Source organism: Porites lutea, chromosome 2 (assembly GCF_958299795.1).
Source record: "Porites lutea chromosome 2, jaPorLute2.1, whole genome shotgun sequence".
NCBI classification, from domain to species: Eukaryota; Metazoa; Cnidaria; class Anthozoa; order Scleractinia; family Poritidae; genus Porites; species Porites lutea.
Genome location: NC_133202.1, coordinates 38,341,297 through 38,369,078, shown reverse-complemented (window position 1 = coordinate 38,369,078; position 27,782 = coordinate 38,341,297). Strand labels below are relative to the sequence as shown.

Genomic DNA, 27,782 nt, shown 5'->3' with positions numbered 1-27,782 from the left:
AAACTTCAAAAAATACCATGGAAGGGTCTGTTGTTACAGAAAAGCAATAAATTGTAGACCAAAGTCCTTGTGACAAATCTTTTTATTTTCCTTGCAATTCGTGATTGCACTATAAAGCTATATAATAATGGCACGCTGAAAAATTTAAGGCAAAGGTACATTTTTACATGTCTATAAAGTAATGTAAACAATCAATTCATAATAACTCTCCTAATAAATAACATTTTGTTAAGAAATTTCTAAATGCTATGTTCTACAGAACACTTTCTCTGGGTCTGCCAAATATTTTAATTTTCTCTTCTACAACATGTATGTAGTCCAATTCATTTGAGTCTAAATAAAAATAATATTACAGCATTTTCAATTATTCTAGCCAACCAGCTATTAAATCATTCCCAAATTCCCAATAAAAAAATAGAGCACACTATATCAATATATTGAAAGCTGCAAACCAATGAAATGTAGGTGCATACCTCAAGTCATAATGGCTCACTCAGACCGGATATTTTGAAAACAAAATTTGCTTCCATAGTTTATACTTAAAACCAATCACTGCCATGGTTACTGTTTTAGAAAAAGACTGCTTCTGAGCCCTTCTCAATGTTCATGATTTAAGCTGGCAGGCCCCTACATACAGTGTAGACATCCTTTTGCCTTATCACAGAATGGTCTCTCCCCCTCTCACCCCCTGTTTTCAGGGAAGAGTGATTTGTGATGAGTCAAAAGAATACCTGCATGACGGGGGGGGGGGGGGGGGGGGGGAGTTAACCTTGCAATACTTGCCCGTCTCTTTAATTGTTAAAGACAAATCCAAGATCAAGTTATTTAGTAAGCTGCCTACTACAGTGTTGAAAAGTCACTACAGTAAACCTATTAATTCAAGAGATGTTCAACTACGAAACTCAGAAAAATATTTCTGGAATGTAATTGTGTTGCAAGGAGAAGCCAATCAGGTGTGAGAAAACTAAACCCCAAGCAGGAATGGCAAAACGTTTGTCGTTTGTTTATATGTCTTGATCTTTACTTTGAATTGAATGGTCATAACACAATAAACATTCCTTAAATATTTCAAGAGTTCATGGTGTTCTTGGTTTGACAGTAACTTTAAACAACTTACAATTTAAAGTACATGTCAAGTTATTGACCAGTACTGCAGATTTACCAGTAGTTTTCTCAGAAATTGAAAATGTAAAATGACCACAATTTAGTGCTGGCCGTTCATTAAATTTTAATTGAACAGTCACGATTTCCATCCGTGCTCACAAATTCACATTGAAAATTCTTTTATGCCAGGGAAAATTCCAACATTGAATATTGACATCTTCCTATTACCAGCATTTCCTATTTAAATTCAGTGGTCTTACACTCGTAATGGGTCAGCAACAGCTTATGTGTCAAAAAAGAACCATATAATGTATGTAAACCTCAGTTGCTGAATCAGAGGATAAAATTTCTTGTCCATGAAGAGAGTGCCAGCATCAAATGATATTGTTATTTGCACACTCAGGATTCTGGGCTAGGATTAAGAGGAGCACAGATATATGTAAGATAAAGGTAAGACAGTGGTGCAGAGGTTAAAAAAAAGTGGTTAGCTCTGCAGTATTAAAGATTAAGCAGCTATCATGGAAAAGACTAGTTAATTTATCGAAAGGAAGGAAAAACACCAAGACCTTGAGACACTTTAGGTACCAACTCAAAAAAGAACATTGCTAAGTTTGACTTGACAAAACACTTCACTTGCCCGATTTATGAAAACAAATTCTTTTTATATAATGTACTGTTCTGTCAAACTAGCTGAAACTTTATCAATGTAGGTCTAATGGTCTTGATGTTTATCCCTTCCCCTAGACTGGCAATGAAACCCAGAGAACAATGTTGGTGTTGAACACTTTGCTACAAAATGTTAATGATAATTCAAAACAGAGCTGATTGTTCACTTATATGGTTATGATCAGAATCGTACTTGTGAAGAACTAACTGAAACATACTACAACATATTAGCTAAATGATAAGATACTTAACTACTTAATAACCTCTACATTACTAGAACCCACTCATAGATTACATGACAAGTTAATGTTACTAATTTACTCTAATTTACTAGATAATTAATTCACTTTACTAATTTGCTCTATTTCAAAATGCAATATTACTACAATTTTCTACCAAGTACAAAAAAAGGTTTATCACTGATTCTTTATAAATACTCGAAAAAATCCACATTTATTTTGCGCAAAAAGATATAAAAACACAAACATCCTGTTCACATGAAGGAATCTATGGTTATATGAGAAAACCTTGCCTTTTGCCTTAATTATCAATCACATTTGATGGAATTTCTGCAGGAACATTGATAATATGTAAAAAAATTGATTTGATTAAGATTTACATGTAGTAAGAGGCACTATCGATGTCAGTGGATGATGTTGCAAAAACGAGGTCAAACACTACAGTACTGTATCTATTTTACCCCAGTTTTTAAAATCTCCCGCTAATAATTATTTGAACCAACCCCAGAACATTCTGCATCAAAAACATGGAATTCCATAATTCAAACCTTTAGAATTCTCCCAAAGACCAAGACAGTGCATGTTTCAGGTTATGTACTAACTAATAAAATGACCAGTAACAAATTTTCTTAACATTATTTAGCAATTTTTGCTTGGTAATTTATATATTAGGACTCTTCGTACAAAAAGGAAATGTACAAAATGCAGGTTTATAAACACTCTTTACAGAGAATAATTATAATGACAGTTTATACAAAGATGCAATAATACAACCCTGAAACTACCAAACCTCTCCAAGAAACAGCCCAAAACTATGCTATTTTAAATAAATGCAAAATGACTGTTGAATTAACAATATAATGTGGCTTACAAAATAGCCTTGAATTTTAGCACCAGCATGAAAAATGTGTCCTATCATGACATGCCACAAGAATTTTATGGTACTTGCATGTGGTGAAACTGTGCAGTTTTGATGACTGTGACAATTTTTTTTGATAATAATTCTATAAAGGGTCAATTTGGTCTTAATGTGAGATTACAGCAGTTTTTTATTAACCCTTATAAATGGCCATAAAGTAGCTTTCTCTGACATTTCTGCCCTTGTAGCCAGTAGTTAGATCTAAATCCCCCAAAGAACTAGAGCGCTTCATCTGTAACATGATAGATTGAACAGACCTGCCGGGACCTCGAGGCTTGTCACGCAACTTGCTCTCCAACTTTGAGCCACGTAACACATTCACGTACATTGTGTACCTTTTGTACTGCGAAGAAACAATGAATATGGCGTTTTGAATGTTTTTTTCATTAATTGAAACCAACCATCAAATTTGAACATTAATAGCAATGTGTCAATAATATTTAAAGAACAACAGAGATACCGTAAAATTCCGAAAATAAGCCCCTCCATGTATAAGCCCCTCCAAATATAAGCCCCCCTCACTGGTATCACCCCTCACCGGGGCTTGTACTTGGGAAATTGCCCTCAAATGCAAAGCAAAACAAAGCAAAAACGTTAAATTTACTTACAACTATAAAGCTAGCCCAGTCGATTTTGAAATGCAAATTTCCCTCTGTAGGTAAGCCCCTCCATATATAAGCCCCTCCAAAAATAAGCCCCTCAAAAAGGGCCTTGAAAAATAAAAGCCCTGCAGTATATTTTTGGCATTTTACGGTAGATCTGATATGATCTTGATTGCCAGTCGTCAGATAGTGGATTTTTGAGTTTTTTATAATATTATTATTATCAGCTACTTTCTCTCTGTGCTTTTCCCATTCAAACAGCTGGTGCTCTCTCATTTCAACTTACAGCGCAATTAGGTGAATCACATGTGGCTGAGGTCAATTTTCACAATATTATAAATAATAGTGGACCACAATAAAAAGGGAGGAAACACGATCCCAACCAACTAGAGGCTTGACCATTTGGCTATTTTCAAGATTATCATCAAGGAGTTGAACTTGGGCTTACAGAGAACATCTGTTCATTAAGGTGCCAAAAATCAACTCAAGCTTTAACCCCTCAGGGGGTTAAATGTCAAGGGGTGGTGGGGTAGGGGCTTCAACCTAGGTTTGAAATCAGGTGCCCTAATATAACACACTTAGCCATAACACATGTACCTTCTCCTCCTAAGTAATGATAAAATAAGTTTTCCTATTCTGATGGTCCATTAAGAAACTGGAATTAGAGACTGATCATTTTGAGAGCTGATCTTAGCTATACAGTGTACTTAATTACCTCGTACTCCAGGAACTCATGCTTTTCCTGCCATTCCTGAAACAAGGTATATAAGCAATGCATTCAGATAATTATTGCAAAGCCAATTATATCTTCTTCTACACTGAACTTTAACAGTTACACCTGCTCAAAAGCTTGGCCAGTGAATGAATTCTAGAAATATTCACTGAGTGCTTATGACCAGCTTTTGATACTCTTGCAGCCTGTTTTCTTAAATATATACAGCTTTTTCGAGAAAGGTTGTCGCAAAAATGTGCACTGTTCCTGACACTGTAGCTGTCGAACCTACTTTTGCTGCTTTCCTTTAGCATTCACAAATGCATGTCCATGGCCTCTCATGCCATTCTTTTAAATTTCTTTGACTAACAGTGGACTCAAAACCAAACCACCCATAATACCTTTCAGGATTGTTGGATGCACTTCTTCCGACAACCATTCTCGAAATAGCTGTATATCAAGAAAAGGGAATGTTGAGGAATCTTCATTTCCTAAACTCCCAATAGTAAAAACCAAAACTGACTTACAAGGCTGCTGCCTAACGGGCGCCCGGTCGCCAGAGGCGCCCAAGGTAAGAGCATGGGCGACCAAATTTCGGTACAAGGAGCCCGCGCGGGCGCCTGACTTAACACACGGCATTAGACTTAACCTCCTTGTACATTATATTCCTTTAGCTGGAGTAGGACTTTAAACAGTGGAACTGTTGATATGGTTAGCGATGATGCGATTAGGCAGTATAAAATTTCCACAAATAAACCGTAAATTATGTAAACCTAACGTGTTCAACTGTGAAGCTTTGTCGAAACGAACGAAGCCATCGTTTCCGAGTCCGGATGGCAGTTGAAGACTGGGTCTGAGATTTGACTTCCAAATATGGAATAGCAAAATTATGGGCTGTTTGTTGCCTATGTTGACATTCGTGCAGTTCATCGTTTGCTTGGGTTTTCGTCGATTTGATAACTTTTTTGTGGCGAGAATGGGAAGCTATCTTGCGTGCTATCGACTGGACGTGCTTGATGTTCGATTTCATGTACCAGTTTGCAACGTATGAAAGTAAATAATTCGGTTAATTCTTGTTTACGTGTTATTTATTAGGCCCGGCGAATTCTTATTAAAGTGTGCAAGAACCTCTATAACCTATGTAATGATCTTGGAAAAACAATACATGGATTTCAAACTGGGCTCCTAACAATGTGGCTCGGGCTCCTAACTTTAAACTTTAGGAGCCCGAAGGGCTCCCTAAAATTTTTCTTAGGCAGCAGCCTTGGACTTTCCTTCCCTACTTTTAAAGTTCTATGATTCTATCCTCAATTTTTTCCTTAATTTCTCCCAATAGATTGACATATTTTCCTTTATCTCAGAAGTATGAAAAATGGATCCTCTGTAATTAATCTAACTAAGAAATGAATCACCTCTAGTTCTCTCACTGAGCCACCTGTGGGTTTACTTTGTAAACTTTCAATCAATTGTCCCTCAGCTTCTGAACTCTGCAAAACAAACAGTTGCCATTTAACAGTATTCAAAACAGAGTTAACTGAATTCAAACAGAGTACATTGATAGCATATCTTTGATTAACAGTATATGCTGATTCAACAACTCACCTTCTTCTCATGATGTTCCAGTTGTTTGGCCTGTTGAATTGAACAAGAGTGGTTTACAAAATAAAGAAATTACCTTCAGCATCAAGTAAAGTGCAAGGTTAAAATTAAATGTGCTTTTATGCTGTGTGCACTTTGCCCATGATCAGTCATCACCTTCAATCTCTGACTGTATTATCCTTCATCGTAAATTAAAATAAAACTGGACTTAGTGTATCAAGTGCTTGATGGCTGCTTAAATTGAGGTAGCAACAACATGAAAAATCTTGTTTGGATGGCCAAAAGGTGGTTGTATTCTTTTCTACAGTTATTTTGCGACTTCAACTACTGGCTACTCAATGGAAGTTTAACTAAAGAAGATTTTTTACAGCCTTGGCCTAGTTGTGGAGAACACAATTGTGGATAGTGGATAGTGATTTATCTGTTAGATTTGAACAACAGACATGCCAAGTCTGACAACTTTGTTGTGAGTCTCACAATTTAAAGACCTATCTCATGCTCTCATGAGTTATATTAGCAACTTCTCATGCTTTCTCGAAAAGTCAAACTCCAAAAAAATGTTGGAGCTGTCAGATTCGTTTCCAAGTTAAGACATCCATAGATAGCCAGATCAAACCAAAGAAAACATTCTCTTTGCCTCCTAAGACTTGCCACTGCCACTGAATTTGCCAACTTACTGTTTCTCTTGCTTCTAGATGGCCGCCAAAAAAAAAAAAAAAAAAACCTAAATCGTAAAATCGTGATGTTTACTGCTCAAGCTTTAAAGTGATATGTGACTTCCAATATCCATAATCCCCACTGAAAGTCCTTCCACTAGGAAATGTGAGACATCTCACAACTTTTTACCCATTTCTCACCACTTTCCCCAGCTCTTGGTTCAGAGTATCACATTTTTTGCCTTTTGGGGATTGGAAGTCTGGAACACCCCAACTATTGGTCCGGCCCCGGAGATCAAACCCATGACCTCGCCATTCTGCAGTCAAGAGCTCTATTGACTGAGCTAATCCTGGCACAGTCAAACAAGAAGATGCAGGAAAAAACAAAGAAGGACACTTACAAGTGGCATCTGAGAGCGAGAAAAAGGAAGAACAGGCCGCTGAAATCTCTTGCTACAAAAAAGCAAACATAAAACAAATGAAGATACATTAATTAGCTAGCTTCAAGAATGTTCCAGGCAGACCTGAGATTAATAACGATCACAAAATGTATTGGCCAGAGACAATGTCTGAAAACATTTTGTCAAGATTCGACAAGGCCTGGGGAAAACCAAAGTTCACCTAAGAGTCACTGTAACTAGCAAAAAAAACTATCCAACATTATTAATTTGAACAGGGTGGGATATGACATCTCATCTCTCAGCCTCGAAGTATTACCAACTACTTGAAGACACTTTCCACATAAAATTGGAACACGGATTTGTTAGTTTTTCAGGAGAAGGGACAACCTGCTGTGGGTATACCCAGAGAGAAACCTCTACGACTAGAGAAGGGAGCCAGCCACAAACTCAACCCACACACGAGGTCAATACCAGAAGTCAAACCTGAGCCACATATATATGGGTGGCAGGCAAGTGCTCTAACAACTGTGCCATTCCTAGTTCCCCAAATTATATCAACGATAAAAGAAAACGAATTACATTGAGTACAGTAATTAATGCCATTATTGACACATGTTAAATATGTAAGGTCAAGTAATTAAGTCATCAAAAAGGGTACAAACTAATGTAAAACGTACCAAGACCCAATTGGAGCTGGTAGGGGTGGTGATGAGTATGTGGCAGCTACAAGATTTATGGCCTCAATCCATGCATTCATTTCATTTTGATTTCTGCAAAAACAATCAAATGAACAAACAACACTTTGTCAATGAATTTACTACAAGAAAAGGCTTCATACTCTATACCGGTCTAAATCAAATTAGTTTATTTTTATAACATTAAGATATCTGGTTACCTGTCTAGGTTGATAAGCCACATAACAATTATTATATAGTTTTCTATATGTTTCCAGAGAATTTGACAGCTGCCAGTACATTACTGCCAAAGAAGAGATGATTCTCCAGCAACTAAATTCCCATAGTTACTTGAATAAGTGCCGCCACACTTATCAAATTTGTCATGCCTCAAATGCGGCACTTATTTGAGGGCAGCCTTCATTTGAAAGTTGAACACAGCAAAGAGTTGTATTAACAATGGTAATATTATTTCCTGTATTAAACTAACAGAATGAACATCTTTTGATTATATCAGGGCCAAGGAGCTTATTTGAGGACTGAGATTAATCTGGGGTACTTGAGTGAACATGATTAAATTATATGGAAAATACATATCACTTCATTACACCGAGGTAACTACTACAGTTTACTTACTTTGCTTGAAAGAGAAACTCCCTCCAATCTGAAGTGACAAATCTAAATACAAAGGGTTTCTTGACATAATCTGTAGCTCGACTAGCCAAAGCATGGTGAACTCCTAAACAGTTCCTTGTTTGTTCTGGAGTGGTACCTTCATCTGACTGGAAGGAGTACAAAAGTGATAATGAAAGATTTATGGTCTTTTCCACAAAAGGTATAATAACTGTACTGAAAAGCAATGATATTATTACTTTAAATTATTATTATTATCATTCACTGAGATGGCAAAAAGATGAAAAGAGACAGAAAAAAAAACATACCCAGGAAGGAACAAATCTGATCACCTTCAACAGCTTGTAATGTTGAGGAGATCCATGCATTGGGGGCCCAGCCAAAGGGGCCACATCTAAATTGCCCACTCTACTTGGCTTGAACTTATTAACATATTAATTTTAATTATATAAATGTACATTTTAAAAATGTTTTTAACCGTTAGAGGATATGGAGCATATGACTCCCATTTTTTTAATTTCTTGATCCACACATGATGAAATAAGAGAAAGGCACTGTTCTTAAGACTTCATTAGTACCTTGTGGAGAAAAAGTATCATTCCTTTCAAGGTGCCATAAAATGGCATCCATTTTCTTTTCCAAGCTGAGGCTAAAGAAAAACAGAAATATTATCAAATCAGTTTTAAAAAACAGATACACATAAAAAATCCCTTTGAATCATTGACAGTATGCATGCAATTTGGGTGTTTAAGTTTTAATTTCTCTATAGAGTTCTAAAGTGATGACGTCATAAAAATTAAATTTGTGAAATTATGGGATTTGTCAACCCTTGCGAAATGAATTCCCAGAGTTCTGGGAATTCCTAGGATTTCCTAGGAATTCCTAGGAATTCCAATTTATTCCAAGACATGCAAATGAGCAAAGATAAAAAACCTTGGAATATTTGGGAATACTTGGGAATGGGTTAAAACACCAGTGGGAATTTTTGGGAATTCCTAGGAATTCCCAATAATTCCAAGTTTGAAGGAAACTGTCTTTGGAACCTATGGGAATTATTGGGAATTGCTAAAACACCAATGAGAATTTGTGGGAATTCCTAGGAATTCTCAATAATTCCAAGTCATTGTTAACTTGGAAACACTGGCTTAATTTTTAGGAAAAACGATAACTGTTCAAAGGTAATAAACAGCGTAAAAAATTTTAATAATCATTTCTTTAATTGCCTATAACAACAAGGATTTCTTGACATTAACCAGCATCTATATACAACATTTACTGCGACTTAAATCTTTAAAAAAAAATTATCAACAATAAGCACGATACTGAAAGCTTATTCAAAGTGCTACTTCTCGTACCTGAGCTTTCCAAACATGTCCACGACACGTTTTTCATCGCGGCTTTGCCTAATAAAAGGTCATCGCTTCTTGAAAAAACAATACGAAATTTTCCTCCCGCTGCTTATACCTCAAAAACGTTGGAATATTTTATTTAGCTCTGAAAACGACCGCTTTTTTCAACTTGCTCATCATTGAGCAAAATCATCCGCCATGTTTGAGCTATACTGGTTACCAGTCTCCCCACTAAGTGAATTGCGTCATCACGTGCGCCTTTTGAACCAATGGAAAAGTGTGAAAGAAGTTCCGTTTGGTGAGTTCAAATTCACGCGGACTTTCATTAGCAAGAGCACAAGTATTTTGCACACGAAATTGACGTTATTTTAAATGCGGATTGTTCATTTATTTTGTTGTTGACACATGAAACGTGCTTCCAGTCATGTCCGAGAACGATAAGTCAGCTGGATTGTGAAAGGTAAAGGTACGTTCCTGCTTCGTAATGTGTCTTCTGATGGTAACCACGTACTCAAATAATGAAGCTGGAGATCAAAGTGAAATTATAGATCGTTCCGATATATGAACACGAAACTTCAATATGGCATGGAAAACCATCTATTGGTTCCTTTTTGTTTACTGGAGACATAACTGTAGTCATTGTTGCAAATGGTTGATGGAATTCTACGTGAATAAGCTAATACTCGATCAGATTCTGGCGAATTTAATACAGTAGAACCTCGATAACTCGAACTCCGATACCTCGAATTCCCCGCTAAGTCGAACTAAATTTGCTTTCTTTTGATCAAGATTTCACTGAAATTTACCCCGATAACTCGAGTTCACCACTTAAAATCGAACTATTTTTCGTTTCCCTATAGAGTTCGAGTCACCGCCGGGGTTCTACTGTAGTCATGAACAAGTATGTTTAAACGCCATGTACTACAAGTATTTTAGTTTCCAGTTCATTATTTTGTTCTCAGTTTGAGACCTGAATTAAAAGAGCGGCTTAATAAGGGCTTAGCAGATAAGCTTGCTGGAAGCAAGTTGGCCTGACTTTTTCTTTTTTTATATACATGTTGCCGCTGTAAAATTCAATCAAGACTCTTTTGCTGTATTATTCCAGTTACAAATGTGTCCCACAATTTTTCAATAATGACTCAAGAACAAGTTATATCTCAGGACTTTAATTGTTTTATTCAATTTTTTAAAAAACAAAACATGTACCATAAGATGTGATTTTGAAGATTATTATCATAAACTTGTTTAAATGCAATTTCCATGCTTTCTCCAGTTGGTAATTAATCATTAAATTTGCGTATACTTTACTATCCTGGCATTGGATGTTGATTGATGACATAATGTTAAACCTGTAAACTCCTAGAATTCCTAGGAATTACTAGGAATTTCTGGGAATTTCTAAGAATTTTTTGTGCTTTAAAATCTTGTAGGTTGGATTTCCTAGGAATTCCTAGGAATTCCAAATCTAGTTTCATTTCCATTTGGAATTTCTGGGAATTTCTAGGAATTTAGAATCAGAACTTTTTAAACTGGGAATTCCTAGGAATTCCTAGGAATTCCAAGTCCGAATTTACCGTGAAAATTCACACCTACGATTCCTAGGAATTCCTAGGAATTCCAAAGGTTATTTCGCAAGGGAAGATATTCTGAAAGAACAATGTCTAAGACGCCTACTTACCAAAAAGTAGCATTTCGGAGCAAATTGCCTCTGAGATATTACCCCAGTTATGCTCTGATGACTCCATACAAATCCTTCTAATTTTGACTTGGGTCTAAGCGTTTAGACCCAAGTCAAAATTAGAAGGATTTGTATGGAGTCATCAGAGCATAACTGGGGTAATATCTCAGAGGCAATTTGCCCCACAATGCTAGTTTTTGGCAAGTAGGCCTCTTGGATGTTGCTCTTTCAGAATATGCTGGCAAATCCCATAATTTCACAAATTTGATTTTTATGACGTCACACTTTAGTACTCTATTATCTTACAATATTGGGTTGCCTGTGGTTTCAGTTATTTTTGTGTCTTTACATGTACCAGAAAGCTCAGAAAAAATTCTGAGCTCTAGGTGAAGATCACACTCATGACCCTGTGAGTTCTAGTTCAGTGCTCTATATATGTATGTATATATATATTTTTTGACCTTTGCTCTTTTACTTTCATTTTTTTTTCTTTTTGTCATTTCGCTTTTTTTAGCCTAGAACTATGATTAGTACGACTATCTAATATATTTATTTTAAGATTTACTGTAGCTCTGCCATTGATTTTCCTATGTGTAATTATGATAATATTTTGTTCTAATTATCTAACTGAGGGAGCCCATTCCTTATAAGCCTGGTGGCTTCTCTTGGGCTTCCTTGACATGAGAGTTTAAATAATTACATTTTTTTGCTTTGTATAACTTATGGCAAACAAAACAATAAACAATAATAAACAATAACTGAACTACTGGAGGCTCTATGGCAAGTATGGTCGAAATTTAACTATAATTACACCAGCGATAGAGGAAACAATTCCTTTTAAACATACATGTATACCATTAATAAAGATCTCACTTGGAGGTTAGGTTTAAGGGAAAACATGACCACTGGACTGTTAAGCAGGTATTACATTAAACAGTAAAATAATAAACTCACTCTTCCTCCCTTCTGAATCTATGGTGACCTTTCTATAGAGTAGACCCTCTTTGTAAACCTTGTCACTATCACTTGCTTGAATCTATGATCCCAAATTAATCATTATATTTTTAAAATATTACAATAATATTACAATAAAAATATTTCAATAATTCTAGAATATTACAATTATGACTACATTTTAGACCATTATCCAAACTAATTTTCTCTAATCTGATGAACAGCTCAATTTCTTCATCTGTAGAATATTATACTTTTTTGGGTGGCCAATTTTCTTTGCCAGCTCAGTTGACAAAACCAGATTTCTAAGTTTCCACTGTTAGGATCAAGTATGCAGAGACTGCTACTGTAAAACCCAGAGAATGGGACAACCCAAGAACCACGAAAAGTTAAAATTTTAGGTGTCATATAAATGAAGTTGTCACTAAGAGAGGAACAAGTGCAGGCCAAAAGAACATGCATGGTTGAAATTATTTGCATCCCCTGTGTCAATGATTGTCTAAACATTCTCAGTTATGAGGTGTTGGTGCTCATGGGATGTTTGCAGGAGGGGTTGCACCAAAATGTAAATTTGTTGTTGTGAAATTTCACCACAGATATGTCATCAGAATTAAATATTATTGAGCAATCTCAGAAAGTATACAACGTTGTTATGACAAATAAACAATCAAACTGATCTAAGTTCTGTGATTATAATTAACAGTATGTGCATTTACCTCCACAAACGGATTGCCCAAAGAGCTTCCCTAGAATGTAAAAACAACACACATACAATGTAATTAGAAAATGAGATAACAGCCAGAAAAAGATTTCACAAAAAATACAACATTACATGTAACCTGTTCGACCATGCAAGTGCTGATACTTCCTCAACTGTACAGTTGCGATAGATACCCAGAAAACATTACTTCCAAAGAGCTGATTAAATTTTATTGAATAATCTAATACAGTTTAAACCTCTGCTTACGAACACCAACTCCTAAACAACTCCTGTAAGCAGTCAACTCCCTTAGGTGGGTGACTCAAGTAAACAAACAAAGTAACAGTCCCACTGACATACTGAACATACAAACCTTGCCTTTTTAACCTTTTCTGAAGAAACACTTTTTCTGATACTAAGAGGGTCCATGTACTAAAGGTTAGACTGAATTACTGTCATTATAATTTAACTAACACCATTAATATTATTGTGCACATAAGAAGAATAGACAGATGAGTTAGCACGCGTTCTCTAGCACATCTCTATCCACTGCACCAAAAGTGCATTAGTAATTTATTCAAATTACCTTTGAGCCATTTGGCGTGAGAGATCTCTTGGAAGGTGTTGGTGTTGGTGTTTTTTCTTTAACACTAAAAGTAAATTAAAAAACAAACAAATTTACATTTTTGCAAACCCACTTACATAGATCAATCTACTGGAACACTGTATTAGATAATTAAAGGTCAGTTTATTATCAAAATTCATCAAAAATTCCTCTCTCCACTTACAGATCTCAAAAAGCGAGAATGAAAAGAAAATTGCATTGTACACTCTGGGGACACTTGCACTTTTATAGACCACTAAAACACCTCCACATGTACTGCAGTTCCATTGAACAAGATACCACGGACCACTTTTAAAAACGTTTTCACAGAAAAAATGAAAATTTATTATTATTATTATTATTATTATCTGTTTTCCTACAGTAAGCAGTTTGCCACTTTTTTATTCTTTTGCCTTGACACTACTTACCCAAATCCTTCCAATGGCTTACTTTTAATTTCTTGATAAATTCCCTGAAAAATCACGGAGCAAGACCACTGTTAACTCCTTTTTTAAATTCAAACTAGGTGCAGTAATTTGCTTTTGATTCCGTGGAAGTCCACTTGAGATAAAATTAATGATAGTTTACCTGTTTACAAGTGCACTTCAGTAAGGTAGTTACTATTTAAGGAATAGAAAACATTTTCTGCGTTTGAATAGCCTGATATAAACACAGGAGCCAGGGGTTGGGAGAACTCTCCCAACCCCTCAAGTGTTTATATCAGGCTATGCAAATACAGGAAAAAAGTTCTCTATTCCTTTTATAAATTAACTCTTCCGAGAAAAAATGCAAAACTCTTTGTTATGGCACTGATTAAAAGAGAAATTCTTACCCGTCGTGAAGTGTAATACATGAATACAAAGTTTCACACGCATAATCAGTTGTTGTTTTGCATAAAAGATGCTCTCCAAAATATGGATTTTTCTCACTTAAAATGTCAGCTTAAGCAAAAAGGAAATTGACACACCATGTTTGTAAAAGACTTTCCATGTTTCAGCAGATGAGGGAATAGGTAAATAAAGTAAACTTGTTGAATTTTCAACTCAAAAACTTTTTCAATTTCGTGCCTGGAACTTAAGAGCAAGCTAGATCTGCACTGAAACTTTAAATGTACATGCACATAACATAACTTTTCAATAGAGCAACACCTGTTTAGGTTATACATGTAACTTGAACAAAATTCCGTTTCTTACATGCAGGTGTTCTTATGCAATTTAATCCTTTAATATTTTGTACATACCTTGAGCAAATCTTTGGGAAAATCCTTTCCATCACATAATCCTGTTAAATTTTCTATGAACTGAGCTTGAGTCATCTTTTTATGAAGATTCTTCCAAATTAAAAACAAAGGAAAAAGAGGTGTTAAGTTGGAAAAAAAAACAACAACAACAACAGACATTAACAAACAAACAAATAAGGTCCTTAATGAAACCTGAGTTAATATCAAAATTTCAATTTGATTCACAAGCATTGAAAAGACAAACTGGAGGGTGAAGTTTATCATGGTTAGTCTATTGAAAATCACTTGGAACTTCATTTCCAGGCACCACCAAGGAAGTACTCTCAAAAGAGTTGCCACAAAACTTCTCTCAACCATACTGTTAGTATTTCAGTGTAACTAAGCCACCCAACTTTTTCCTGATGCTTTGCACTTTTTTACTGGACTTCTTTCTAAGCAGCAGAGTTGATTTCTTAAAGATGATAACTAGGTGTTTGTACTTTGATTAGTACACTTCGGTTGGAGACCACTATGTATCTCATACTTCAGCTCAATCAATGTGATAGCACTGCATGGTCAGGTTACTCCTTTGGGTTAAGCATTATCATTTATTCACGCACCAACAAAAAATCATCTAAGGAGACCCATAAGCTGGTGATCGGGTTTGCAGTATAAAACCCAGTCACTTACCTCACCATGAAGGTCAGAGTTGAGTAAAAGAATAGCACACACTAATGTATGAGTAGCATCTAAATAGAAAAAAAGAAATTTCATAAGGTTTAAATTGGAGTTGGTGGTATAGATCAACATCCTTAATACAGTTAGTGTATCACAACTTTTTTATGAGTAAAGTGACAGTAAGTTAACCTGGTCATTTGAATGACGTGTAAGCTTAAACAAGGAAATTAAGATGTTAAAACAATGAAGGAAACAAGATCTTCAAGAAGGCAGTATAAATTTTTAATTTTAATAACTCTGCAACAACTCTGCATGCGCAACCCGCTTTTTGGTACACATCTTTGCCTTCACTGCACAAGTAAAGTATGACATGAAACTGCCTTATTTCACATTTTATGGAGGTCATAAACAACTACAACTTGGGTGTGGTTTTTAGGGATTTACTCCTGGAGAATTTGCCTACATTTGACAAAGTGACTTGGGTGTTCGAATCATTGCAATAAAGGTTGAAAGAATGAAAAAACAATTTTTAAGTGGCATTCTTGCCACATTTGCCATCATAGAATCCCCTATCAGCTCTCCATGATAGACAGTCAGTCAACACTGGCACTTACTGATTTAACATGGAAAAATGTCACCGGTCTCTTTAAAGATGAGTCAAGAAAATGGTTGAAGAGGACCAATGCTATATGTCCAATTTAGGAAGTTACCCTTCTTATGGAGGTCTCCAACATATAGACTGAGGTATCTGGTAATAAAGACTTGACTGTAATAATTTATTTTAGATAAATTGTATAAAGTTGGAGTGAAGAAACAAACATAACATCACAGTACAATGTTAAAAAAATGTACTCAAGCAAATTTTTTTTATCCAAAATCGATCTGTAAAGAGATGCCAAACATTTTCAGATTGAAAAATGCCTCGCTTTTCAAGTGCCCCAAAAGATTACAACAACTAAAAAACATGTTTGGGTTGGCGTGAGGTTACAAAGTGTATATTTCATTACCTTCTGATCCATAATCTGGATTATTGCACTCTTGATATCTCTTGGAAAAGGGGATCAAGATTCTTTCTCTCTCCTGGGTCTCACCACTCAAATGAAAGGCTTTGAGGAATTTCTGTAGAGACTGTGTAATGGTTTCACTACCAAAGGCAAAGAACTTGAGGTATTCCACGGCCACCAATTTCCCATATGGAGTACTGAAAAAAGTTGCAATATTAGTTACATACATTACTTAAATGTTTCAGATGAACAGTTCACTCCCATCTACTATCTTGACAGCGACTAATGGTGAGACTGACATTAAACCTCTTTGAAGTGTTTTATTTAATGTTTTTCTTTTCTTCAATCTTTTCATCCACATAGAAATTCTCCAAACTTGCCTCCATAAATTTCCATAAGGGAATTTGACAAAAGATCATTGCATTTGCCCTTTGGCGATCATTTCATCAACATAATCCTTTCTATTGATTTTTTTAATACAGGGTGATGTTGTGAGGAGAAAATTGATGTTGGTTCCTATGGGACTTACAGGGTTAAATAACCAGTCTGAGCAATGCATATGCAGGATCTACATGTTAGTACATTTCTGTACTGTACCTGAGTAATGAAGATTTCAATCTGGTTCAGTTAAAAAACAAGGTACTAATACTTACTTTTTACTGAGTTCTGGCGAAACTTCATCTCTGTCAAATCCTTCCAGGTTGAACAATCTCTGTGCTAGGGCACTTGGAGTTTCATAAAGTAAGTCATTAAACTGTCTACCAGCAGAATCAGGAGGTAGAAATATATCAGTTTTAAGGCTGCCATTTAAAACAGAACTAGATTCCTTGGAGGGTTTGTTATTCTTGGATAAATAATAACCACTATTCCCGTGCATTTGTGCAGGTTTGTGATTTAAATTTCCATTGACTTTATGTGATGATTGTGCAGTTCTTTGAGAAGGTAATCCAAATGGCGAAGTTTCCAATGTCCGATGTGCAGAATAAGGTGTGCCGGGAAGACTGCTTCCACCAGACGAATAATTCCTTATATGTCCACATTTTTTACATTTTAAATACTTACTTGCCTCAGCTGTTTCGGCTGATAAGTTATGGTCTAAATCTCTAGAAAAATCTACGGGTTGTCCACAGTTTACACAATTCTTTGGTAAAGACTCCTGGCTACTTCTTTTTCCACCATTATCTGGCCAACTATCTCTTTTATAATTTTCAGGTCTTGTTATTTTATCTGTCCTACTTGAAGAAGAGTTGTTATCTACTGGAAAGTCTGTTATTACCCTTTCCACAATCTCATCTTTTCTTCTCGCAAATATTCCATCAACACCTTGGTCAACCCCTAAAAGGCTAAACCTGCCTACAGCTCTAACATCTTCAGAGCTTGTGCTGCTTCCCTTGTGCATGTTTCTATCTTCTTTCTGTCTGCTCCCTTTTCTTGGAAGTTGATCAGTGTAGGCACGTCCTCGTGGGTGATTTGGTGCAGAAGCTGATCGTTTTAGTCTTGCTTGACAAATTGCAAGTTTAGGATCAGCCACCGCAAATCGTCTGAGGTAAGGTCTGGCACGTTCCCTTGTACCAGGGTCTGTTGAACAATTTCAAGAAAAAGATTATTCTCTAAGCATTCATTTCAAAATCTGATTATCATTTTCAAAATGTAACATTATAGTCTTTAAAAAAGAAAAAAATTGACCTGAACAAGGAGTCGTACAGTGCATACAACAAGTCATCAAGTTTTGACAGTTGAACAGCATTATCCACTGTACAAACCTCTATCCTGTGAATAGCACAATCAGGGCTGTCATGAAGAGACGGGGCTTTCCCCTGGCTACTTTCATAGGAAAATAGACGAAAAATAGAACCAAAAGAAATCCCTAGCAGTTTGATTCCCTGCCTACTTGTGTTATTTATCGGGCAACTTGAAATCTTGGTGACAGCCCTAACAATGTTGGATTGTTCTAGCATTAATTTAACCACAAGATAGTAAAACTTTTTCTGGTACATAGTGCTATCTAACCTTCCTAAAGTTATTGTTAGGTGATGAATGCAATACTAGATCTACATGTTCTTACAAACGTCCAATACCCACCATATATATTCAGTGCTACTACACCTAGTGGTTGACAACTGGCACAGTTGAAACTAGTACATTAAAATGTACATAATATTTTTAATAGGACATTCAAAATCTTTTGACTTATACTTTCAAGTGCAGGTGTTCACAGTTTTCAGTTAAGTTACTTGCTGGAAAAAAAGGATAGTTCTCTGCACTTTTGAGTCTCAGAATCAAATAACAGGGGCACCATGCATTTCACATATAACATACCGGTACATTTATTTACTACAGGAAGCAATTATTGTGTAATTTTTAAAAAATATTTGACCATTGCCTCAGGAAATCCATTGTATATCAAGCGACCGTAACTACGGAAGACAGCAAACCTGACGAGACTTAATTACGCTGGACTAACTGAAAACAATTTTAAGATGCAGTTCGCAAACAATAAAACATCATTTAACAACCTTAGAAAAAGAATGAGCACCGAGCTAAGTAAACATGTATGCAACCTTAAAGACAGTAACATAAACTTCCAGATCACCTAGAATATTTTGAAGCAGGCTATCACCTACAACCCCTCTTTCAAACAGTGTAATTTATATCTGTGGGAGAAATATTTTACAATCTGTAAGCCCAGTCTAGCCACTCTTAACAAGCGTAATGAGCTGGTATCTTCTTGTAGACATGCTAGCAAATTTCTGTTGAAAATTTTCAAGTCCTCTTCTGTTACACAATAGAATCCATAGAAACAGCATTGTATCTGTAGTACACATAACCGCATTTTAAAATTACAGTTAACATAACATAACATAACATAACATACATGTTTATTCAAACTCATATATAACTACATAAATTTGAAAGGGAGAGTCTAGAGGTTAACCCTATGAATAAAACTCTCCTAAAAACAACAAACAAACAATAAAAATTACAACTTTAAAAAGGATTTGAGTTTACATTTAAAAAGTTCAAGGGTACCGGCTTCAACAACATTACTAGGTAAATTGTTCCAATAAGTAATTACATTGTTAAAAAAAGAATATTTAAAACAGTTGATTCTAGATAATTTACAATAAAGCTTATACGAGTGATTTGCCCTAGTGGATTTGACTTTTGCGAATTGAAAGAATTCCTCAAAATCCAAGTGTGATAAGCCAAACACGATCTTATAACATTCAACAAGAGAGGAATATGTCCTACGACTGGACAAAGATGGCCAATGTAACGTGTCACAACGCTCTTCATAAGACATATCACCTCCTTTTTGGCCTAAGAGCTAATCTTGACGCGCGTCTTTGCACGCTCTCTATTGCATGAATATCTTTGACAAGATATGGGTTCCAGACTGGAGCAGCATACTCTAGAAGTGGTCTGACCAATGTTTTGTAAAGCAATGAAAAAGATGTTGTATTAGCTGTTCCAACAGATCGACCATCTTATTAGCCCTAGGACTTGGTTTGCCTTATTCAACAATCAGCATACTGTTGTAATCTACCATTAGGCTATTTTACCTAAAAAGTGCTACACCATCATGTAGAGAAGAAACTATAAACATGTAGTAATAAAATGTCTACTCAAATCTTCAGTTGATAAAACATTGTATTTCTGGTATTCTTATTAAGCACTCTGACAGCAGTTCTGCATCAGCTGAAATCAGGCATAATAATATATGTACATATGATTTGTAGATGTTTAATTTTAGTCTGTCTTTTTATAAAAGGTTTAAAATGGTACAAAATGGAAAAGCATTTGTGAAATTAACATACATTTACAATAATCATGTTCCAACCTTGTCAAAAGCATACATATTACAGGCAGTTAAATATCTCTTGGATGATAATTTATAACAGATTTTAAGGCACTTCACATGAGATTAGCAATTGTGTCTTTGTCCATGTGATGATTTTAGCATAACAAGAGCAGCAGGAACAATTAAGACCATCACAAGCTATATTTACAGTGCACACACAAAAGACAATGAAAACACTATCTTTAGGTTATATCTTAAAGAAAAACATGAATTCACTATTAGCTTGACCTCTGAAACACACTCAGTATTATCAAATAACTGAAATGGATACAACTCAAATGTCTTAACTCTTTCAAGCTAGGTTACTGCTCAGAGACTGGAACTTTGAAACTACATGTACTCTAGAATGAAAAGGTTTAAGAATACTGCTTTGGAAATCATACAGATGTACCTGCAAATAAAAGCTATAGAGCAGACAAAGCCTTGGAGTAGCCAGCCATGTCAATATAGCGTACAGCAAAAAAAGCCAGAATTAGCCTCAGTTTCCATAAGAGGTAGATTAATGGGTGCAACTCATAATTAATTTTTCTACTGTATATTGGCATCAAACTTGAATACAATACCCACAGTCAAATTTTGAACAATATTGCATGTTTCTAACTTGAGTCCAAAACCTCACAGTGAACATAATTTCTGAATGAAGGCTTTCAACTGTGGTAATTTCAGTTTCTTGAGTAGAACCTTTTTAATGTTACATTGGTTACACAGTAAGCTGTAAGTCTTGAAAAGTAAGGAAGTGGTTGTGTTGTTAACAATCAGCCATACAAATGAAACGCATGACCATACATGTATCTAATCTCCTAGCACAGAAGAAAGATTACTCACTGCATGTTATTGGCAGCAAAATATTAGCCAAGACAAAAACACAACATCCTGAAAAGCCATTGTAGCTTACAGCATGAGCATAAAAAGGAAGAGAATTGTAATCACGGAAGAAATTATACATGTATGTTGCCAAATCATACCTTTCCATGGTTGTTCAAAACTACATTCCTATTCCTCCTCACTCAAGCACGCAATATAATATAACAGGATTCAAATTTCACATCCTAGTTTTACAAGGTCATGACATTATAGGTTTGGTTTCAAACAGGATGCTCTTGTGGAAAGACTCAGCATCCCACTAGAAGCTTCAGCTTTGAGCCAAGGATGATAAAGATATGCCTTCATGCATTAAATAATGCTTTACCGTCACTCACAAATGTTCTGGCATCTCATCAAAAAGCAATGACATCACTATTAATTATGCAGTCAGACTTTTGCCCTTCACCTTCTTAAAAATTAATATTAAATAAAAATTTAGCAGGTAATTTATTAATATAAATTGAAAAATTGAACATTACTGATACAATTTTCTACTTTTTTTCCTGAAAGAACAGAAAATAGTTGAAAACATAGCTCCCATATAAGAAAAAACTCAGATAAGTTTGATTTGTAATAGTCTCTGAAGTAAAGAGAAGAAATTCTTGCTTTTAGCAGAGGACAAGAAACTTGAGGCAGACCTTACATTACCACTAGTACAGAAAAAATTACTATCAATTCAACATTTAAGATCTGAAATGTCAATATAAATATAAATAGTCACTATAATATTTTCATATAAATAATTATGTTGACTAACAGTACTCATATTGTACAATTCAATATCCTCAAGAATCAAGAGACACCTGTATAATACACTGTAATGTGATTTATATTTTGCTGTTTAACAGTTAAACAAAATATACAATATCTCGCTCAACCATCAGGTATTGAATTTTGAAAAAAATACCAATGAAATTTAACATGCCTACACTAAATACTACTCAGTGCTATGTACCTGAGTATGTGTAGCTTTTTTCTCATATATTTGGTTAGATTTTCATGAAAAAATATTAGTCCTAAATTTATTATAAATACAGTGCAGTTATAAACACAACCTTAATATAAAGCACAACAATAGCCAAAGTTTAGCACTCCCAAAGCTACAGGAAATGAGTCAAATTCCTTTATCTTACCATCCCTCAGTCGGATTCTTAAGTTGTCCTGTGTTTGGCGGATGATTTCCACAACTTAAAAGAAAAGAGGTTTCCTGTCAGCATAAAATATTTTACTCCACAAATAGATAATAAACATATGTTCTTTTATATGAATGTACAAGATAATCCCGTGGTCTCCATATTCTGAATTAAATAGGAGTTTCTAAAAATGATGACCCCAATAATTTATTGTGATACATTTTGGGAGTACAATTTAGGAATCTCACCGACATATGTGGAGGAAGTCGCAGATAAGACTGAAAGGCGTCCAAAATGATAAGTGAAAAAAGAAGAAGAATTATCCTTCTTTTTTCGACCTATGCCTTGTACAAGAGAGCATACATTGTACAGAAATACCCATAAAATAACGTTTATTTTTATTATGTGGCACAATATTATGCACGCTCTGATTGGCTGTTTTCCTGTAATGACTGGGCATTACTTTCTTTTAATGACTGGGCATTACTAGCTAGGTGTCCAAGACATATACAATCTGTGTTTAACTGGATAGTAGACATCCTTATGGACATTCATGTTATGGTCAATTAAAAACTGTCAAAAAGGGTATCCGCTGATCAGTGTCACCTGACTGTATCGCGAATCAAGTGTACAACTCATTGAGGTGACAAGTTTTTTACACTTATCTGCTGACCAGTTGTTGGTTTTAATTGATCGCAGGCTCAGGTCCATAATGAAAAGGCCATATAATAAATAACTTATTAACCTCGTCCGCTCAGTCATTACAGGGAAATCTCAGACCCAGGCCTTGATCGCTCGGTCAATACATCAAGGCCTCAGTCTGAGATTACCCTGTAATGACCAAACGGACCAGGTCAATGAGTGGTACAGTTGTAGATTTGAATACATTGGTTGTTGCCCGAAATAAACTTGACTGACATGTAAAAAGGAAAATAATGTAAAAGAGAAAACATTCCATCAGCTTTGACAAAACTACAAGTCCCCAAAACATGAATGCACAAGACACTGCTTTGAAATGAGACCATATAAACAAACTACATGCAAACTGAATTATTGAAACTTGAATTCCAGCTTGTTTTTTGGGCAAACAGGTCAAACATTCTGCTTGCCCTAAACCACTTCTTGCTCATCTTAGTTATAGAATTTGTTGTTGATGACTTGCCTGGATTCTTGCCCATTGGACAAGGAAATTTTAAAAGTTACTTGAATTGCCCAGCAAGACAATATACTTGTCTGAGACCTGTAACTACAACTTGCTTACCTTGATTTGTGGAGAAATGAGTAATAGGTTGACCATTGACCTCTAAAATAACGTCACCAGCAAAAACCTGAAGTTACATGTAAAAAACTATTAGCATGTTAAATTACTTCTGATCATTATTATACATTACAGCACCACGATACACAGTCTTGTATAACAATATGATACTTCTTTAAGTGACACAGAACTGACAAACTTATCCTTTGAAGTCAGTTTGATTGGCTCCCTCTTGACACGAATCTTGGAGTCATGAGAGGGACTTAGGGTCACGTTTACTGCAAATTGCACCCTGTGAGCAAGTTTTCCCTTTACTTTCCTTTTACTGTTAATTACTTCTACAAAATGATTAGAAGTTTCACATAAGCTTTATTCATAAGAATTGTTTTGGACTGTTTTCATCTGCTCATTTTCCACTTCAAGAAATTCTCAACTTGAATCTGACATTTGCCATTTGCAGAAAACGTGATTCTAAATCTCTGCTATTCTTCAAAAGTTAACGTGGGGTCACTTCATACTAGTACCTAAATGAGGTACTTAATAAAAAAACCACTAGGAGAGCCATTGACCAGAGAAGTTAGCACATTCAAAGAGTATTCTTTCACTAGGATTCTACTCTAACAGTTTTTAGACATTTGACTGACAGAAAATTAAGTCCTGCTAGACAAGTTCTAAGTTGGATCTCAAGGAAAATCTATCAATACAAATTCATACCCTTTGCATGAAATACATGTACGCCAAAATTTGTAAACCCCAAATCCTCACATTTCCTTTCGTTTAGCCTACATGCACATATTGCAGTAGTGATGAGAACTTATTCTAATATCACAACAGTTGATTTTGAGTGATCTATCCTTATTTGTAATGCCTCTCTTAGTGGTCAAACATTACACACATTAATTTTGACCTGCCATTAGTCTTTGGCCCCACTACTGAAAGTGCTCATCCCAAACTGACATGATTAATTGTTGAAAAGGGCCCAAATTTGGGAGTACCAACCTCCAGAAAAAAGACATTATTCCACTATTACAATTCTCTCAATTTCTGTGAAATGTATATTCTTAAAATATTGTGCATTAAAAAATAATTCACATTGAACACAAAACCTTAAAATACATTGTGTATTAACTCATAGTATCACTGAAAACATTAAAGTGCCATTTACAGCACTAATAAAAATAATTAAGTCCAGCTTTTGTTACTTTTAGGGGACCATCACTCTAAAGAGGAAAACATATAAGTGTGCAAGCTAAACAACAAAATTTAATAATGTTGTATGTTTGACAACAAAGAACAAATAAAGAGCAAACACAGGTCATTTCTGAAAGCACCTTTTAGCCACAAACCATGAATTCTGCCATCAGGATTTTAGGCAATATATTGTAGATCCAAGTGATAATAATACAGAAAATAACTAAAATAGACTCATGTTTTTTTCTCCTTCTACATTCTACATTTGGCGTATACATTTGTCCACTGTTGCATAAACTCATCATTTTGCTCATACATTCAGTAAGTTTTTTTCTCTATAAAGCGATGGTCCCCTAAAAGTAACAAAGCCTTAAAACCTACAGGGGCAACATATCTATTTATTTCTCTAGCCTGATGAATTTCTTCAAGAAGGGACAACATAGGTAGCCAACTGAAGCATAGGATTTGTACCATCTTCTATGCACGCATTTTTAACCAGACAACAATGTACATTTTGGGATAACAAGTAACAAGCTGTCCAAAAATAGGCAGATGTTCATATCTTGAGGCTTGTTTCATGATGCACAACAAAAGTTTCTTAGCTCTAAATCAAAACTAAAGGAAATGTTGCGGTTCAATTTTGCCCCTGGTTCATATTTCACTCTACTTTGTTTTTAGCTAAGTAATGCATGACAATGAGATTGAAACAAAGGCAAAAAAATGTGAACTAAGGATAAAACTGAACAACTCTTTATTCCAACAGCATTTTAATGCCACTGTTTTTATAGCTACCAAAAAAAAATGCACCTTATGCTGAACATTAGAAGCATTATTGATATTTTTCAAACAATCAAATTTTTGTCGTTTCCTAAATGTGAAAAATATTACATGGAATATTTTAAAGGGTGTATGTAGCTTCATACCATGAATACCCTGGAGGTATATATCTTGCCGTCTCAATTTTTAAATTAACAGTTCCCTTTGACATTAAATTTAAAAGCAACTTCTCTCTAACATAACTCAAGTACACCTCAGCATGTTTGTTGTCATACAAAAGCTAAGTTTGTTTACAGATATTCACACCAATTAAAGCAATAATTGATTGCCATTCAATTTAAACATAGTTTTTAGGGAAAACATCAATAATGATGGTAATAGAGAGTGCAGACTTATAGATTAAATCATGAAATTTATTGACTCAGTTAAGGAAAGAGGAAAAAAACTTATGTTAGGTAAGAAAACTGATATTTCCAATTATGTTAATTTCTTAATAAATCTTTTCGTTTCTGACCAATGCAATTTCACGTTTATTGTTTGCAAAACAGACAGGGCGGTTTTGACATTTATTCTCCCAGCACGACAAATTTGCCTGGCTAGTGTAAATAACGATAGGACACGACACATATAAATTAAAAAACTTAACCACAGCTGAAAAGTACAAATAAAAGACTCGTTTACACTAAATTCATAACGAGACAAGCAGCCTACACTTGTGCACAAATATTTTCCGTAACTTTTATAAGTTAACTAGAACAAACAGAGTTATTCATAATCAAGATTGCTTTGTAAATCAAAATATCGCAAAATGGGCAAACTCCTCCCTAAATCACGCTTACAAAGCTCGAATATTAAATTCCATAGTGTGTTGTGAAAATAAATTGCGACCAAAAAAATACTACCTATCTTTATTTCAGTCCTTTGAAAGTACTTTTCAACCAACCAGCAATGTACATGTATTAAGCTTAAGTATACAGGATAAGCTGTATATGTATGAAATTAAACTCAGAAAGGGTTAAAGAGTTACTATCATAGTACGTGGCTCAAGACGAAATGGATCAACATGAAAATCTCCGCTATCTTGATATATTTACAGCAGCAAGCAAGTTCAGTTAATTGCAGAATACTCGACAAAATTTTACGCGAGAGATTAGCTTATCTTTCCTTAACAAGTAAGACACTAAAACCAGCGGAAATTTTGATAACAGAAAAACAAAATTGTTTGTTCGCTGTTACCTTGTACTTTTTCTTTTTCGGTAAATAGAACCGAAGTGGAAAAAATATGCTTTTAGTTAACAAGTTCACACGTTTCTCTGCGTCTTCACGATTTGATTGCCACGTTTGAAAGCAAAGTGATCCGGCGTTCAGAAATTGTTATTTTACCAGGAAGAGAAAATAATTCCACGAAATCTCGAGAGGAGAGCCACTCGAATGTGCCAAAACTAAGGGCTAACTGAATGATAAAAGCTTTCATGCAATGATTTTGAAGACAGTTACAGAGATCATCAACACAGGCGCTTACCCTTCCACTTAGTTGCGCGGAGCCATTTTGAACCAAAGCACAGACCATAGGCGGAAGATGGGTGTCCACTCCTCCAATCACACTAAAGCCAAAACCACCAAGAGGATGCCTTTCAAGTTCTACATATCTATCGTGAGCCATTACTCTCCTTCCAGCGCTACACGCGGCGAATACATTTCTTGTCACTGCAGCGCGACATTCAATTTCAAGCATCACCCGGTGAGGGTGCCTCGGAGAATTCCGAATACTACCGGAAGATTTACGAATGTTGACGATTGTTTCCCGGATCGGATTGATTTTCACGCTCTTATTAATGTTGGGGGCCGACCATTTAACTCTTGACGGTGGGGTGGGTGATTTTGAAAAAAATTTCCTGCAAGCGCTTGTCGGAAGAAAAAAATTGCATGCAGCACAAATGTAATAGAAAGCTTATGGAAAAAAAAGGGAAAAAATATCCTGCCTACCAGATTGCCAGAAAAAAAATTCTTGATGACCAGAAATCACCCAGCCCCTCCCTCAAGAGTTAAATGGTCGGCCCCTTATTTGTCGGCATTCACTATTTTTCGTAATACCCGGGCGTAATACTTCCTCCGAATCCTCCCATGAAATTCCGGCTATGCGTCATGACCTTTGAAATCTCGAATGCAATAAAATTTACTTGAGATTAGCATCAAGTGGGTTTGTCGCAATATGTAAGAATATAATGGGGTAATCTATAATCCGATTAAATCAAATCAAGTCTCAAATTTTTCGACAAAAACACTCCAAAACATCTAACCGGAAA

The 27,782-nt window shown here is 35.4% G+C and overlaps 1 protein-coding gene across 3 annotated transcripts; it reads right to left on the bottom strand.

Moving 5' to 3' along the window:
* Positions 1 to 64: 64 nt before the first annotated feature.
* Positions 65 to 27,233, bottom strand: LOC140928557 (PH and SEC7 domain-containing protein 1-like). Of its 3 annotated transcripts, XM_073378316.1 has the most exons (20): positions 26,999 to 27,233; positions 23,512 to 23,578; positions 22,251 to 22,304; positions 17,045 to 17,969; positions 16,395 to 16,588; positions 15,400 to 15,458; positions 14,731 to 14,820; positions 13,919 to 13,962; positions 13,473 to 13,536; positions 12,903 to 12,932; positions 12,187 to 12,268; positions 8,784 to 8,854; positions 8,209 to 8,354; positions 7,576 to 7,668; positions 6,899 to 6,950; positions 5,845 to 5,874; positions 5,655 to 5,729; positions 4,246 to 4,281; positions 3,186 to 3,271; positions 65 to 1,516 (listed from the first exon to the last, which is right to left on the bottom strand). In XM_073378316.1, the coding sequence occupies exons 1-20, from the start codon at positions 27,209 to 27,211 to the stop codon at positions 1,504 to 1,506; spliced, it is 2,424 nt and encodes an 807-aa protein (XP_073234417.1). In that variant the 5' UTR covers positions 27,212 to 27,233; the 3' UTR covers positions 65 to 1,503. The 3 variants fall into 3 exon arrangements, with proteins under 3 accessions (XP_073234417.1, XP_073234416.1, XP_073234418.1); XM_073378315.1 differs by having other exon boundaries at positions 65 to 3,271; XM_073378317.1 differs by lacking the exons at positions 22,251 to 22,304; positions 23,512 to 23,578; positions 26,999 to 27,233 and adding an exon at positions 21,219 to 21,465 and having other exon boundaries at positions 65 to 3,271.
* Between the last annotated feature and the right edge of the window lie 549 nt (positions 27,234 to 27,782).